General features: G+C 60.0%; 3 protein-coding genes across 3 annotated transcripts; 2 read left to right on the top strand and 1 right to left on the bottom strand.

Moving 5' to 3' along the window:
* Positions 1-3,431: 3,431 nt before the first annotated feature.
* LGI3 (leucine rich repeat LGI family member 3) lies at positions 3,432-8,330 on the bottom strand. Its single transcript, XM_030964258.1, is given in 9 exon segments — positions 3,432-4,393; positions 4,482-4,557; positions 4,559-4,647; positions 5,132-5,301; positions 5,764-5,835; positions 5,924-5,995; positions 6,082-6,153; positions 6,243-6,314; positions 7,933-8,330. Coding segments are annotated over 9 exon segments (1,659 nt in total). The 5' UTR covers positions 8,151-8,330; the 3' UTR covers positions 3,432-3,575.
* Positions 8,331-8,955: 625 nt separating this feature from the next.
* LOC115912660 (pulmonary surfactant-associated protein C-like) lies at positions 8,956-12,591 on the top strand. The gene is made up of 5 exons (XM_030964311.1): positions 8,956-9,111; positions 9,208-9,357; positions 9,471-9,611; positions 11,571-11,681; positions 12,265-12,591. The coding sequence occupies exons 1-5, from the start codon at positions 9,067-9,069 to the stop codon at positions 12,364-12,366; spliced, it is 549 nt and encodes a 182-aa protein (XP_030820171.1). The 5' UTR covers positions 8,956-9,066; the 3' UTR covers positions 12,367-12,591.
* A 2,004-nt stretch (positions 12,592-14,595) lies between these two features.
* LOC115912492 (pulmonary surfactant-associated protein C-like) lies at positions 14,596-15,922 on the top strand. Its single transcript, XM_030964073.1, has 5 exons — positions 14,596-14,634; positions 14,967-15,347; positions 15,438-15,533; positions 15,606-15,716; positions 15,797-15,922. The coding sequence occupies exons 1-5, from the start codon at positions 14,596-14,598 to the stop codon at positions 15,920-15,922; spliced, it is 753 nt and encodes a 250-aa protein (XP_030819933.1).
* Positions 15,923-16,537: the final 615 nt, after the last annotated feature.

Raw genomic sequence — 16,537 nt, 5'->3', positions numbered from 1 at the left:
ACATAGTATAAATTGCCTAAATATGTTAAATATTAATATATTTCTATAATACATATTATTGAAATATGTATTATAAAATATATATAAAAATATATATCAATATATTTACATTATACACATATATGTATAATATATGATATATAATATAATATATATAGTAGTATTCTCATAATTTATATATAATATATAATACATAATACAATTATATAAAAATTATAGTAATTATAGAATATTAATTATATTTTTATATAATATCAGTACAATACATATTGATTATGTATCATATATGGTATATCAATATATATAATATATATTGATATATTATATAAATATATTAATTATATATAGATACATATTAAATTCCAATAAATATCCTAAACATACCTAAAAATGTCGTGTTTAAAATTCCCCATATATATCCAATATCACTACATTAATATGCAATATATTAATATATAATCTATATTAAATGCTCCTCAAAACATAAAAATTAATTCCTTCATACATATATTTTTATGTATTAAAACACACAATTTTTAAATCAATAAACTGGTAGGGAAAGGAGGGCAGAGCCGCTTTGATTGGTGTTTAAGGATTTTTTTGGGGCCTGGAGGGGATGTGGCACTTTTTTGGTGCCCTCAAGGACGATGGGGATCACTCCACTGTAAGAGTGGAGCCCTGAAAGATGCCCCCAAAAACCAAAAGCTGCTTGAATCCCCTCTGTGGGCCCTGCAGCCCCAAAACTGACCCAGCCTTCCCCAAATTCCCCATCCCAGTCACGGCCACCACCGTGGAAGTGCCAGAACCCTCCCGCAGCGCTCCCTGTGCGTTCAAATCTGCTTTCTCCCGCCAGGGAAACTGAGGCAGGGCCACGTGGCAATGCCCCGGAGAAGCCATCCTGCTCCCCAAACCGATCCGTGCCTCGGGGCTGCCTGTTACCTGCCGAGGATCTTCATTTGTGCTCTTAATTGCTGGTTTTTCACGTGCATATTTATCCACCTGGCAGCCAGGGAAAGGCTCCCCTGGAAAACCAGTCCAGCAGGGACTCCCCTCCCCGGGGAAACACCTCCTGCTTCCCACCTGCGCCCTGGGCCGAGCTTTCTGCTGGAAAAAAATACCCAAAACCCCACGTGTAGGGCCTGGAGCACCCACAAATGAGGATTTCCCTGTCCTTGGGGCAGCAGAATGTTGGATTGAGCAGGCAACGAGGTGGGATGAGGTTTCTGCTGGAAAAAAAACCCCACGGGCGCCCTAAAAATGAGGAATTCTCTCTCCCTGGGGCAGTGGAATGTCTGGTGGAGTGAGCACTGAGGTGAGATGAGGTTTCTGGTGGAAAAAAACCCACATGTGGGGTCAGGAGCACCCAAAAATGAGGAATTCCCTCTCCCTGGGGGAGCAGAATGTTGGGTAGAGTGGGAACCAAGGTGGGCTGAGGTTTCTGCTGGAAAAAACCCCATGTGCACCCTAAAACAAGGAATTCCCTCTCCCTGGGGCCACAGAATATCGGATGGAGCAAACACTGAGGTGGCCCAAGGTTTCTGCTGGAAAAAAACCCCACGTGTGGAGCCTGGAGCACCCACAAATGAGGATTTCCCTGTCCTTGGGGCTGCAGAATGTTGGATTGAGCAGGCAACAAGGTGGGATGAGGTTTCTGCTGGACAAAACCCCACAGGTGCCCTAAAATGAGGAATTCCCTCTCCCTGGAGGAGCAGAGTGTTGGAGGGAGCAGGCACTGAGGTGGGCCAAGGTTTTCTGCTGGAAAAAAAACCCCATGTGCACCTGAAAATGAAGAATTCCCTCCTCCTGGGGCAGTGGAATGTCATGCACCGAGGTGGGATGAGGTTTCTGCTGGAAAAAATCCCACATGTGGAGCTTGGAGCACCCAAAAATGAGGAATTCCTTCTCCCTGGGGGAGCAGAGTGTTGGATGGAGCAGGCACTGAGGTGGGCCGAGGTTTCTGCTGGATAAAACCCCACGTGCACCCTAAAAATGAAGAATTCCCTCTCCCCAAGGCATTGGAATGTCATGTGGAGTGAGCACCAAGGTGGGACGAGGTTTCTGCTGGAAAAAACACCAAATGCAGGGCCAGGGGCATCCAAAAATGAGGAATTCCCTCTCCCTGGGGCAGTGGAATGTCTGGTGGAGTGGGAACCAAGGTGGGCTGAGGTTTCTGCTGGAAAAAACCCCATGTGCACCCTAAAACAAGGAATTCCCTCTCCCTGGGGCCACAGAATATCGGATGGAGCAAACACTGAGGGGGCCCAAGGTTTCTGCTGGAAAAAAACCCCACGTGTGGAGCCTGGAGCACCCACAAATGAGGATTTCCCTGTCCTTGGGGCTGCAGAATGTTGGATTGAGCAGGCAACAAGGTGGGATGAGGTTTCTGCTGGACAAAACCCCACGGGCACCCTAAAATGAGGAATTCCCTCTCCCTGGAGGAGCAGAGTGTTGGATGGAGCAGGCACTGAGGTGGGCCAAGGTTTCTGCTGGATAAAACCCCACGTGCACCCTAAAAATGAAGAATTCCCTCTCCCCAAGGCATTGGAATGTCATGTGGAGTGAGCACCAAGGTGGGACGAGGTTTCTGCTGGAAAAAACACCAAATGCAGGGCCAGAGGCACACTAAAAGGAGGAACTCCCTTCCCCTGGGGGAGCAGGCATTGAGCTGGGCCGAGTTTGCTGTCGGAAAAACCCCAAGTGCACCCAAAATTGAGGAATTCCCTCTCCCTGGGGCAGCAGAATGTCGGCGGAGGTGGTGGCACCAGCCGAAGGACACACGGGCAGGGCTGGGGGGCACAGTGTGTTTATTGGGGGGTCGGTGGGCACGGACACCCCGCTGGCACGCTGGGTCCTGCCTGGCAGCGGGGCCGTGGGCACGGGGAGCTGCTGGGCATGCACGGAGAGGGACAGGGGCTGCTGGCCTGGAGCATTCCTCTGTCCACTGCTTCATCCACCTCGGAGCATCCTGGAGCATCCCATCATCATCCTCGGGGCATTCTGCTGGCCTTGGAGCATCCCATCATCATCCTCAGCATCCCATCATCATCCTCAGAGCATCCTGGGGCATCCCATCATCATCCTCAGCATCCCATCATCATTCTGGAGCATCCTGGAGCTTCCCATCGTCATCCTCAGCATCCCATCTGCAACCTCAGAGCATCCTGGGGCATCCCATCATCACCCTCAGCATTCCATCATCATCCTCATCATCCCATCTTCATCCACCTCAGATCCATCCTCCCCAGGCCATCCCACCACATTCACCTTGGCCATCCCACCCACTTTGGAGCATCCCAAAGCCCCGCAGTGTCCTGGGAAGCCCCCACCCCTCCTGCCACATCCCTGCCCGCTGTCCCCCCTCCTTTCCAGCCACCAGCTCCCACAGACCCCCCCAAACCCTCTCCACCCCCCCAGGGGTGCAGCTTTGTGGCACAAGGGGCGTCCCACAGCGTGAACCCGGGAGCACCGTGGGGAAACTGAGGCACCGCGGGGCTGGGTGAAGGTGGAGGGCCGGCACGGGGGGTGGGACAAGGGGTGGTGGGCACATGCATGTCCGGTGGCTCTCTGGGTGCCAGCTACAGGCTGAGGTCCACCACCACGTGCCGGTACACCAGCGTGTTGGCCTTGAAGCTGGGCGCCAGCAGCAGCTGCACGTCGGCCGCCGGCACGGCCCGGAACGCCCGCGGCGCCTGCACCGACAGCTCCTGAAACTTGGCGAATTTCTGCTTCTCCTCTTCCCACAGGTAGACGTGGGTGAAGGAGAAGTCGCTGCCCAGCGCCAGGTACTGCCGCTGGCCCACGGCGAAGGGCTGCATCACCATGGAGCCGCGCGACGGCAGCGTCTGCACCTCCACGAAGCGCTGCCCTTCCCAGCCCACCACCTTGGAGTCGCCGATGTAGCGGCTGAGGCACAGGAACTGCTCCCGCTTGGCCCTGAAGTGTTTGACCATCTGCACGTCCAGCATCTCGCCCACCTCGCCCTGAGGCACGAACTGCTTCTGAGCCCGGCTCCACTGGTAGATGACGGGCGCCTGGGAGCTGCTGGAGATGATCAGACGGGGTTTGCCGTCGTTCTCCACGTACTCCACGTCGGTGTCGCGGTGCCAGGCGTGCAGTGCTTGGTGGGAGTAGAAGCCGTTCTGGTTGAGGCGGTAGAGGCTGGTGGAGCCCGCCTTGGAGCTGTCGGCGATGACGAAGTACCAGTCGCCCTCGATCTGGAAGGCCTCGATGTCGTTGGGCTTGCGGATCTTCTGGCTGTCGATGTCCTGGATCTTGATGAACTTGTCCACGGCCGTGTCCCAGCGGTAGATGTAGGAGCCACCAAAGAGCTGCGCCACCACCACGTAGAGCTGCTCCTGCGCCACGATGGGCTTGCAGTGCACCGCCGAGTGAGCTGGTGGCAGAACCACAGAGTCACACCGTGCCGGGCCACCCCAAAGAGGGTCCCAGCCCAGGAGGGGACCCCCAGCCTGGTTCCTCACCTGGGATGCGGTCGAAGTCGCGGAGTTTGCGCTCCACGTAGTCCCACTTGAGGATGGAGCAGCTGCTGGCGCTTGGGCTGTGCCAGGGCCACGTACAGGTCACTGGCGTAGGTGAAGGGCTCGGCCGACACCGCCTGGAAGGGCAGGACCTGGTGCATCACGAAATCTGGAGCAGGGAGAGGCGGCAGTGAAGATCTGAACACCCAGCAGGGAGGTGACAGGTGACAGGTGACAGGTGACAGGTGGGGGTGTGTCACAGGCACGTTTTATGAAAAATCCTTTCCTTAGGATTTTTCCTCCTGAGAAGCTGAGAGGCCTCAGGAACAAAATGTGAACAATGATTATCTGCTGCTGTGGAATGCAACAGGTGGATCTGTGATTGGTCTCATGTGGTTGTTTCTAATTAATGGCCAATCACAGTCAGCTGGCTCAGATGGAGAGCTGAGCCACAAGCCTTTGTTATCATTCCTTCTTTTTCTATTCTTAGCTAGCCTTCTGATGAAATCCTTTCTTCTGTTCTTTTAGTATAGTTTTAATATAACATATATCATAAAATAATAAATCAAGCCTTCTGAAACATGGAGTCAGATCCTCGTCTCTCCCCTCATCCTGGGACCCCTGTGAGCACTGTCACAGTGGTGGTGCCTTACCCGTGGTGATGCACTGGAAGTCCCCGAGCGCCAGGTCCCGGATCCGCTGTCCCTCGAACTGCCCGGGGCTGCTGCAGAAGACGGCGGGGACCGTGGTGTTGGTGCTCTCCAGCCATTCCACCAGCCACTTGATCTTGCAGTCACAGGCCAGTGAGTTGCCGCGGAGGTCCCTGCCAGGGATGGCACCGAGTCACCCCCAGCACCCACTGGGATGTCACCTTGCCCCAGCTCAGTGTCCCGAGGTCCCTGACAGGGATGGCACCGAGTCCCCATCAGGATGTCACCTCTCCCCAGCTCAGTGTCCCAGTGCTCCCTGCCAAGGATGGCACCAGCACCCACGGGGATGTCACCTGTCCCCAGCTCAGTGTCCCAAGGCTCCCTGCCAAGGATGGCACCAGCACCCACTGGTGTGTCACCTCTCCCCAGCTCGGTGTCTCGGCAGTCCTTGCCAAGGATGGCACCATCACCCCCAGTACCCACCAGGATGTCACCTCTCCCCAGCTCAGTGTCCCAGGGCTCTCTGCCAAGGATGGCACCGAGTCACCCCCAGCACAGCACACCCTGCCCAAGTGCCAGCCCCTGGGATGTCACCCTGTCCCAGCCCAGTGTCCCCGGTGCTGTGGCAGCCTCACAGGTCACTCAGGATGTCCAGCGGCTTGAAGAGGTCCCGTGGCAGCGTCTGCAGGTTGTTGTTGGCCAAGGAGCTGGGGACAAGAAGGGTTGTGGAGGTGACACATCCCTGACAGTGACGAAGGGACAGGGCCACCCCCACAGCGTCCCCCGGGTGCTCACAGGTGCGTCAGGGACTTGAGCCCGCGGAAAGTGGCCTTTGAGAGCGCCTGGATGTCGTTGTTCTCGATGAACCTGGAACGGGAGCAGACAGTGACGGCGCCATCCCGAGGGCCCCCCGTGTCCCCTCCCTGTCCCCTCCCTGTCCCGGTGTCACACACAGGTACTGCAGGTGCGAGAGCCCGGCGAAGGCGTTGTCCCCGATCAGCGTGAACTTGTTGGAGTTGAGGAGGCTGCAAAGAGAGGGGGGAGGCGTCAGCGCCGGGCTGGGCAGGGTGGGCACCGAGGGGGGCACCGAGGGGGGCACCAGGGGGGCACCTACAGGAACTGCAGGGAGGGGATGTGGGCGAAAGCCGCCTCCCGGATCTCCGTGAAAGCCGCGTTCACCATGGTCCTGCGGGAGAGACGGAGCTGCAGGAGAGGGGGCGGCAGCAGCTTGGCACTGCCACCCCCGTGGGCAACAGCGTGGCAGTGCCACCCCGGTGCCCCCCGCACGGGCTCAGTGTCACCTGCTGCCTGCCAGGGCAGCCCGTGCGGGGTGCTGGCGCTGGCACAGGGACCCCAGCAGGCACCCTGCCCGGTGTGGGGACACGGAGGTGACGGGGCTGGCACCAACCCCAGGCTGCCCACGCCCTGCGGCAGCCCCTGGCCCGGGGCCGCGTGCTTGCACATGTGTGTGAACACGCAGAAACGGGTGTGCAAGCACACACAGACTGGTGTAACACACACAAATAGTTGTGCAAACACACACAGACTGGTGTAACACACACAAACGTGTGTGTAACACACACAAATAGATGTGCAAGCACACACACAGGTGTAACACACACAAATGGGTGTGTAACACACACGAACGCCTGTGTAAGCACACACAGACTGGTGTAACACACACAGGCATGTGAACACACAGAAATGGATGTGCAAGCACACACAGACACAGGTTTAACACACACACAGGTGTAACACACACAAATGGGTATGTAAGCACACATACGTGTGTAAACACACACGAATGGGTGTGTAAGCACACACACAGGTGTAACACATACAAACAGGTGTGTAAACACACACAAACGGCTGTGTAAGCAAACACACGTGTGTGAACACACGCAAAAGGGTGTGCAAGCACACACAGGTGTAACACACACAGGTGTGTAAGCACACACAAATGAGTGTGAAAACACGCACACACAGAGGTGCAACACCCAGAAATATCTATGTAAGCACACACACACAGGTGTAACACACACAAACAGGTGTGTAATCACACACACACGTGTAAATATACACAAATGGATGTGTAACCACACTCACCCAGCTTTAAACACCCCCACCTGCCACACCTCCCCGTGCCAGCCTCCCGGGCACAGCCCTGTCCCCAGGGACCCTCCATCATCACCCCCCCTCACCAGTCATGTCCCCCTGGGGCCGCGGTCGCCAAGGTCACAGCCGTGTCCCCCCGGGATGCTGCTCCCCACGGTCACAGCCGTGTCCCCCCGGGGTTCTACTCCCCGAGATCACAGCCGTGTCCCCCCGGGGTTCTGCTCCCCACGGTCACTGCCCTGTCCCCCCGGGGTGCTGCCCCCCACGGTCACAGCCGTGTCCCCCCGGGGTGCTGCTCCCCACGGTCACTGCCCTGTCCCCCCGGGGTTCTGCTCCCCACGGTCACAGCCGTGTCCCCCCGGGCTGCTGCTCCCCACGGTCACAGCCGTGTCCCCCCGGGCTGCTGCTCCCCAAGGTCGCGGCGGGGACAGGCTGCAGCCCTGCTTTGCCTGGCACCGATGGATGGCTGCGTGTGCCAGCACCGCAGGACACAGGGACACGTCCCGGCTGTCCTCAGCCTCCTCCTCCCCCCGGAGCCCCCCACACTGACCGGACCCCGCCCTGCCACCCCTTTGTCCCCCTGTGCAGCACAGCAGGGCTGTCCCTGCCCCTCCAGGACCGCCAGCAGCCCCTGCCAGCCCTGCGCTCCTGGCATGTGTCCCCATCGCTGTCCCCACCCCGCTACTCACAGCGAGATGACCTCGGGCGGCAGGTTTTTGGGCACGGCCTTGGAGTCCACGCAAAAAGCCGTGTCCCGGGTGCAGGAGCAGCTCGGGGGGCAAGGGGGAGGCCGGGGGGGCCGCCGCCCCTCGGCCGGCAGCCAGAGCCAGGCCACGGCGAGGAGGAGGAGGAGGAGGCGAGCGGGGAGCTGCTCCCTCGGCATCCTCCTCCCGCGCCGCAGCTCCATCACTCCCTGGCCTGATCCCTGCTTGATCCCGGGAGATGCTCCCAACGCCGCTGTGCCCGGTAGCTGCGGAAAAAACCTTTTCTTTCCTTTCTTTTTTTTATTCCCCCGGGGATCTCAGGGTGGAGGAGAAGCGGCGGAGGCTGCGGGCGCCTGACCCGCGGCTCTGCAGCACACCATGCCCGGGAGCTGCTGCGGGAGGAGGGAGGAGAGGAGGGAGGGAAGGAAGGAGGGAGGGAGGGAGGGAGGGATGCGGCTGAGTGACAGCGCCAGCATCCCCGGGCACGCGTGTCCGAGCGCGCGTGTCCCAAACTCGGGGTTCCCCGCCGGGGTGGCGGCTCCGGCTGCTCTTGGGGTGCGCAGAACTTGGGGGGACACGCCAGGGGTGACGCCCCCCGCGGCGGCTCCCCCAGCTCGGCGCTGCAGCGCTGTCCCCCCAGCTCGTTCCCCTGCCCGCTGTGCCCGCAGCGCACCGGGCACCCATCCACGCTGCCCTGGGCACCCGTCCGTCCCTGGCACCCATCGCTCCCATGCCAGGCGTCCATCTGCGCCGTCCCTGGCACGGTGCCCTCGGGAACAATGAGTGCAGCCAGCTCCTTGCCCGCCCCGGGGGGGGCTCGCACAGCTGCCCGTGCAGAACCAGGGGTGCGCCCCCCCCGGGACGTGCTGGGGCCCTCCTGCCGCTGGGTGTGGAGGGCGGGCACTGCCCGCTGTTTGCCTTGGCACCCCCACAGCGGCCGGACAAACGCCACGGAAGGGCCCTCGGAGGTTTTGTGTCCCCTCCCTGGCTCTTTGCGGGCTCAGCAAACAGCACAAGTGGCACTCGGCAGCTGGAGCGGCCCCAGCCCTCCCTGGCCACCCAGGATGCTATAAATGCCCCCGGGCCCGGGCTGGCAAAGGGACAGGAGCGCACGGAGAGATGGAGGACAGCTCTAAAGAGGCGCTGATGGAGGAGGCACCTCCGGTAAGGAGCACCCACCGCCCTCCCTGGCCGTGGGGCCGAGCCCCCGCTGCCATCCCGGCTCTGGCTCAGCCGGGTGCTCCCGTGTGTCCCCAACAGAGGTACACGGAGTCCCCGCGCCTGCCCTGCATCCCCCACGAGCTCAAGAGCCTCCTGCTGATGGTGGCGCTGGTGGTGGTGGCCCTCGTGGTGGTCAACGTCACCTTCTTGCTGCTGGGGCTGCACCTCAGCGAGTCCCACGCCGAGACGGTGAGGGCAGCGCGGTGCCACCGGCTCCGGGAGGGGCGCTGGGGTGGCACCGCGGTTTGTAGGGACAGGTTCAGCTCCCGCAGGTCCCTCTGAGCCCTGTCCCTCCCCGGCAGGTGTTGAGAATGAGCATCCACGGGCTGGATGGCGAGGGGAGCGCCCAGGAGCTCGCCGTGAGCAGGAAGGAAAGGAGCGGCACGTTCGCGGTGCGGGATGGGCTCAACGGCTCGGCCGCGGTGGTCTACGACTACAGCAGGGTGTGTGGGGACATGGGGACATGGGGACATGGGGACATGGGACATGGGACATGGGGATATGGGGACATCAGGACATGAGGACATGAGGACATGGGGACATGGGGACACGGGGACATGGGGACATGGGGATATGGGACATCAGGACATGAGGACATGGGGACATAGGGCCATGGGAACACAAGGACATGGGGACATGGGGACACAGGGACATGAGGACATGGGGACATGGGGACACGGGGACATGGGGACATGGGGACATGGGGACATGAGGACATGAGGACATGGGGACATGGGGACACGGGGACATGGGGACATGGGGAGGGGGACATGGGGACATGGGGACATGGGGACATGGGGACATGGGGACGTGGGGACATGGGGATATGGGGACGTGAGGACATGGGGACATGGGGACATGGGGACATGGGGACATGGGGATATGGGGACATGGGACATGGGGACATGGGGACATAGGGCCATGGGAACACAAGGACATGGGGACATGGGGACACAGGGACATGAGGACATGGGGACATGGGGACATGGGGACGTGGGGACATGAGGACATGGGGACATGGGGACACGGGGACATGGGGACATGGGGACATGGGGATATGGGACATCAGGACATGAGGACATGGGGACATAGGGCCATGGGAACACAAGGACATGGGGACATGGGGACACAGGGACATGAGGACATGGGGACATGGGGACACAGGGACATGAGGACATGAGGACATGGGGACAAGGGGACACGGGGACATGGGGACATGGGGACATGGGGACATGGGGACGTGAGGACATGGGGACATGGGGACATGGGGACATGGGGATATGGGGACATGAGGACATGGGGACATGGGGACATGGGGACATGGGGACATGGGGACATGGGGACATGAGGACATGGGGACATGGGGACACGGGGACATGGGGACATGGGGACGTGGGGACATGGGGATATGGGGACGGAGGACATGGGGACATGGGGACATGGGGACATGGGGACATGGGGATATGGGGACATGGGACATGGGGACATGGGGAGGGCCATGGGAACACAAGGACATGGGGACATGGGGAACAGGGACATGAGGACATGGGGACATGGGGACATGGGGACGGGGGACATGAGGACATGGGGACATGGGGACACGGGGACATGGGGACATGGGGACATGGGGATATGGGACATCAGGACATGAGGACATGGGGACATAGGGCCAGGGAACACAAGGACATGGGGACATGGGGGACATGGGGACATGGGGACATGGGGACACAGGGACATGAGGACATGAGGACATGGGGACAAGGGCGCACGGGACATGGGGACATGGGGACATGGGGACGTGAGGACATGGGGACATGGGGACATGGGGACATGGGGATATGGGGACATGAGGACATGGGGATATGGGGACATGAGGACAAGGGGACACGGGGACATGGGGACACGGGGACATGGGGACATGAGGACATGAGGACATGGGGACATGGGGACATGGGGACACGGGGATAAGAGGACATGGGGACATGGGGATATGGGGACATGAGGACATGGGGACATGGGGACATGGGGACATGGGGACACAAGGACATGGAGACATGAGGACATGGGGATATGGGGACATGGGGACATGGGGACATGGGGACATGGGGACATGGGGACACAAGGACATGGAGACATGAGGACATGGGGACATGGGGACATGGGGACATGGGGACATGAGGACATGGGGATATGGGGACATGAGGACATGGGGACACGGGGACACAAGGACATGGAGACATGAGGACATGGGGACATGGGGACATGGGGACACAAGGACATGGGGACATGAGGACAATGGGACATGGGGACATGGGGACATGGGGACATGGGGACATGGGGACATGGGGACCTGCGTGACACCACAGCACCATGCGGGCTGAGCCGGCTCTGTCTGCCACCAGCTGCTGGTCGGCTACAGGTCCTGGCGTCACCGCGCCTGCTACATCACCCGCGTGGACAAGGACAACTTCCCGGGGCTGGACGCTGTCACCGAGACCTTCCAGCGCCAGCAGGTGAGGTGACAACTCTTTTGCGGAGATAACTAAAAACTCTACAACTTTGTGAAAGTTGTAAAGCCGGTGTGTTTATTACATGTGGAGATTACTGTCCTTAAAATGACACGTGTACTTCTGGGAACTTCAGGTCTCTTTTTATCCCCCTCTCAAATACATATGCATACAATTTCACAATAGGTTCATACATATTCATTTTTATGAATTTCGCGTGATATTTGCTGCTAGTTCTTCTTTATCAGAAAGAATTCCTAGGTCAGGTTGACCTGCTCTCACAGCAGTTTCTGTCTCTCTTTATCACTTTTTGTGTCCTCCCCCTTATCTCTGTCTTTCCCTGAAGCAGTTTCCCTGAGCCTAGGCTTTGCAGCCAGGCTACATCGCCATGTTTGCTAACCACAGACTCAAAGGTGAACATTTCACCTAAACCAAAATGAATTTCCACTCTGGAGAATTTCTCCTCTGGAGAATTTCTCCTCTGCCTCACAACCCCGCTCTCACAAGGGTGGAGGCACACCAGGCTGGGGAATGTGGGGTTGGGGGTTTGTCCCTCTGTGGCTGCTCTGCTCCATTCTGTGTCCCGCAGGACGAGGACGTTGGGGACAAGGCCGTGCCCCTGGCTGACCGCTCCATCCTGGGCACCACCATCAACATCCTCTGCAGCGCCGTCCCCGTGTTCTGGGCATAGCAGCAGCTCCCAGCGGGATGGGACAGCGACATGGGGGTGGCACTGTCCCCCATTGTCCCCTTCCAGGCGGGAATCTCTCCTCCTCGTCCTCGTCCCCACGCCGGGGACAGCCACCCCGCCCACCGTCGCTTGGCACCGCGGCTTTCCCGCTGCTCCCGCCGTAAAAAGAGCGGGATTTGCTTCGGGATTTGCTTCTGTCTACAAAGTAAAGCCTGTGCCCCCGCCTCCAAGTGTGCTCTTGCCCTTCCTGGGTGCTGGGGACAGGGACACGGTGTCCCAGGGGTGTCCCCTTGTGGGGTGCAGGGCGGGGAGGGGAATCCCTCATGTTGGGAGGGATCGAACATAGGGGGGCAGCAGCACAACTGCACACGATGGTCCCACTGTCCCCAGCTGTGCCCTCCCATTGTCCCCAGCTGTGCCCTCCCAATGTCCCCCAGCTGTGTACCCCCAGTGTCCCCAAATGTCCTCCCATTGTCCCCAACTGTGTTCTCTCATTGTCCCCAACTCTGTTCCCCCAATGTCCCCAGCTGTGTCCCCCCATTGTCCCCAGCTGTGCCGTCTCATTGTCCCCAGCTGTGTCCCCACCTGTGCCTTCCCACTGACCCCAGCTGTCCCTTCCCAGTGTCCCCACCTCTGTACCCCCTTTGTCCCCAAATGCCCTCCCATTGTCCCCAACTGTGCCCTCTCATTGTCCCCCAGGTGTGTCCCCCCATTGTCCCAAACTCTGTTCTCTCATTGTCCCCAACTCTGTTCCCCCAATGTCCCCACCTGTGTCCCCCAGTGTCCCCAACTCTGCCCTCCCATTGTCCCCACCTGTGTCCCCACCTGTGTCCCCCCATTGTCCCCACCTGTGTCCCCAGCTGTGCCCCCCCAGTTTGGAGCACGGAGGGCGAGGAGAAAGGAGCAGCCCCTGCTCTTCCAGCCCTTCAGGGAAAGCTCCCAACCCTGTCCCCTCCTGGTGCAGGTGGGGACAGAGGGACAGCGCCACGTCCCCAGTGGGGACCAAGTGCTACCCACAGACACCACCATCCACCTGCTCCAGCTCCAGCTCCTCCTCATCCTCTCCCTTTTCCCAGCCATCCCAGCCCCTCTTGCCCCTTCACCAGCTGGGAGCAGCCTTTGGGGCCTCTCCCAAGTGCTGCACTGAAAACCAGAGGCGCAGCAAGGCTGGGAGGGGAAAAAGAGACCCCTGGAAGTGGGTTTGATCTTTCCAGAGCTGCAAACTCAGTGTTGTCCCCAAAATCACTGCCACGGGCAGAGAGCAGGGTCACAGCTCCGGGGGGTGACACTTTGCTGGGGACAGGAGGGGCATTGCAGGTTTCCATGGGCTAACTCAGAGCCAGCAGCTCTGCTTCCCAAAAAACCCTGCCCGTGATAAGGAGCTGGGTCAAGGGGGTGCCATGGGCTGGGAAAGCTGATAAGGGCTCCCATGGGGACAGGACAAACAGCCAGGAGCCACTCAAGGGACTCTCGTGGCCCTTGACACCCTGGGAAAAGCAGCAGTGCTCACCCCCCCCAGTCAGTATTGGGGGTGCTGGGGGTCTCAGGAGGGGTCCCAGTTGCACGAGGGGCTCGTGGATGGACAAACCCAAGGCCCAGCAGTGTCCCCTTGCCACCTGAAGGGGACATGCCAGAGCTGGGACCCCCTAACCCCAAAAAACTCCCCACTGTGGGCGCCTCTGCCAGCTCCAAAAGCCACCAGCAGTGTCCGAGCAGCCTCAGGAGCAGGAATGAGGGTCAGGGACACTCCCCACGCCACGGTGACCCCGTTCCCACCCCATCCCCATGGATTACAGGAAATATTTCACGTCCTGTTTGCTCCTTGCCACATCAAGCAGCTGCAGGTGCCCGAGCTGGCAAAGGGACACGAGCCAGCTCCCACCCCGGGCACAGCCACAGCCGGATGCTCCACCCTGGAGGGTTTGTTTTGGCCCTGCCACCTCGCTCCTGGGCAGCAGAGACGTCCCTGTGCCTGGGGACAAGGGTCCTTGACCCTGTGCCCTCAGAGCCTCTTGAGCTGCAGGTTCCCAGGGGGATCCAGCTGGGAGTGAGCGCTCAGCAAACACCGCTGGAGTGGGTCACATGCCAGGGCCTGGCTGCTCCCCAGGGCCACCAAACCCTTCACAGGGTCCCCCACCCCAGTGCCCCAGTATAAAGTTCCCAGTCCCTGCAGTCAGACTGGGCTGGGAATGGGAGGAGGAGGAGGAGGAGGAGGAGGAGGCATCAGCCATGGAGAGCAGCATGAAGCAGGTGGCGCTTGAAGATGAGGTGAGTCCCTGCAGGGTGGCACTGCCACCCCGGCGTGTCCCTGCAGCCAGCTGGGCACAGGGCTTTGCCCAGTTTATCCCAGCAAGGCACCAGTGCCCTGGATGAGGGGTTGGACTGTGGGATGCTGCATTCCCAGTGCCCGGAATGGGGTTTGGACCATGGGATGCTGCATTCCCAGTGCCCAGGATGGTGTTTGGACCATGGGATGCTGCATTCCCAGCGCCCAGGGGCAGCAGGATGAGGGCTGCAATCCCACCCCCAACCTCCTGCATCCCCCAGCTCCCACCTCCACTGCCCTGACCCCGAATCCCCCCATTTTCCCGCACCCCCAGGACTCGGGGAACGGCTGCTGCTGCCCGGGCTGCTGCGTGCCCTGCGCCTCTTGCTGCGCCAAATGCTGCACCAAATGCAGCTGGTGCTGCACCAAATGCTGCACCAAATGCGGCTGGTGCTGCGCCAAATGCTGCTGCCTGCCCAAGTGCTGCGAGTGCCCCAAGTGTCCCAAGTGTCCCGGCTGCGCCAGCTGCTCCGGCTGCCTCAAGAAGTCGCTGTGCTTCGTCCCTCGGCTGCTCTGCTACCTGCCCCGCAAGCTGCTGAGCTGCGGCCGCCTGCGCTGCCTGCTGATCGCGGCGGTGGTGCTGGTCCTGCTCGTGGTCATCGTCGCCGTCGCGCTGCTGATGCGGCTGAGCGTGGAGCAGCGCCACGCCGACACCGTGAGTGCCACCGCCAGCGCCATCAGAAGGGACCCCCATGCCAGGGGAAGGGGCTGCTGCAGGTTCTGAGACCCCCTCGGTCTCCCCCAGGTGCTGCGGGGCGGTTCGTGGGAAGAGGACGCGGCCACTTTCTACCTGGACAGCGGCGACGGGAACGCGGCCACGGTCATCTATGACTACACGAATGTGAGTGGGGGGCTCTGGGGGCGCGGAGAGGGGGAGATGGGATGGAGCTGAGCCGGGTTTGCCTTCCAACAGCTGCTGGTGAGCTACAGAGCCCGGCTGCACCGCGCCTGCTACGTGACCCGAGTGGACCAGGACAACATCCCGGGGCTGGACAGCGTGGTCGAGACCTTCCAGCGCCGGCAGGTGAGGACCTGGCTGGGCCAGGGGGAGCTGGGGGGCTCAGCGCCTTGTGCAGCCCCTCCCTGAGGGGAGGAACGATGAAGATGATGATGAAGGATGTGCCTCCTGCCCAGGCTGAGGACAAGATCTCGGCGCCCCTGGCTGACCGCTCCCTGCTGGGCACCACGGCGGGCATCCTGTGCAGCCTCCTCCCCGTGTACTGGGCTTAGCAGGGTGGGTGGGGGGCTGCGGGACCCCCGCCCACCCCGCAGCGCCCCCGCAGCGCCCGCGACGGACACAGCCCCGCCGGGAGCATCGGGGCCGCCCCCGCGGTGCCCACCCGAATTTTGGGGTGCGGGGGGTGAGGAGGGGTCCGGGGGTCGGCGCTGGGCCGGGGGCGGGGCGGGGGTGTCTGCGCTGGGCCGGGGGACAGCTGGTTTGTCACTTAAGTCTTCTCAGCTTCGCCAAACCCAAGTGCAAAAATGAGCTTAAAAAAAACCCCATGACATTTAAAGAAAAACACAATTCTCCGTTGCAGTTCTTCACTCCCCGCCAGCTCCCGCCTTCCCCCTGCCTTAAAAACGCCTTGAGGGGCTCCGGGCTTGGATTTTGGGGGAATTTCTGTCACAGCCACAGCCTGGGGGCTCACTGGCTGCCTGACCTGAGCTGGCCCGGCGCGAAAAATGGGTCTGTGCTGTGCCAGGCTGGAATAAATGAGAGGGACAGGAACCAGAATGAGGTCTGGGAGCTATTCCTGGAGGCAGCCTGTGCCGAAAGCAGCGGCCACCAGACGCTGCCCGAGGACAGCGATCGTTAGCACCGGGGTGATTTAGGACAGGCTGCTG

This window comes from Camarhynchus parvulus, chromosome 22 (assembly GCF_901933205.1).
Source record: "Camarhynchus parvulus chromosome 22, STF_HiC, whole genome shotgun sequence".
NCBI lineage: Eukaryota > Metazoa > Chordata > Aves > Passeriformes > Thraupidae > Camarhynchus > Camarhynchus parvulus.
Note: the sequence above shows the minus strand (reverse complement) of the source record. Positions and strands in the feature narration are given on the sequence as shown.

Excerpts from the sequence above, each read along its gene's own strand:
- LOC115912660 (XM_030964311.1), top strand. The coding sequence starts at position 9,067 with ATGGAGGACAGCTCTAAAGAGGCGCTGATGGAGGAGGCACCTCCG. Across the intron at positions 9,358-9,470 it reads GCGAGTCCCACGCCGAGACG|GTGTTGAGAATGAGCATCCA; the intron begins GTGAGGGCAGCG and ends CCTCCCCGGCAG. Across the intron at positions 11,682-12,264 it reads AGACCTTCCAGCGCCAGCAG|GACGAGGACGTTGGGGACAA; the intron begins GTGAGGTGACAA and ends TGTGTCCCGCAG.
- LOC115912492 (XM_030964073.1), top strand. The coding sequence starts at position 14,596 with ATGGAGAGCAGCATGAAGCAGGTGGCGCTTGAAGATGAG. Across the intron at positions 15,348-15,437 it reads AGCAGCGCCACGCCGACACC|GTGCTGCGGGGCGGTTCGTG; the intron begins GTGAGTGCCACC and ends GGTCTCCCCCAG. Across the intron at positions 15,717-15,796 it reads AGACCTTCCAGCGCCGGCAG|ATGATGATGAAGGATGTGCC; the intron begins GTGAGGACCTGG and ends GGAACGATGAAG.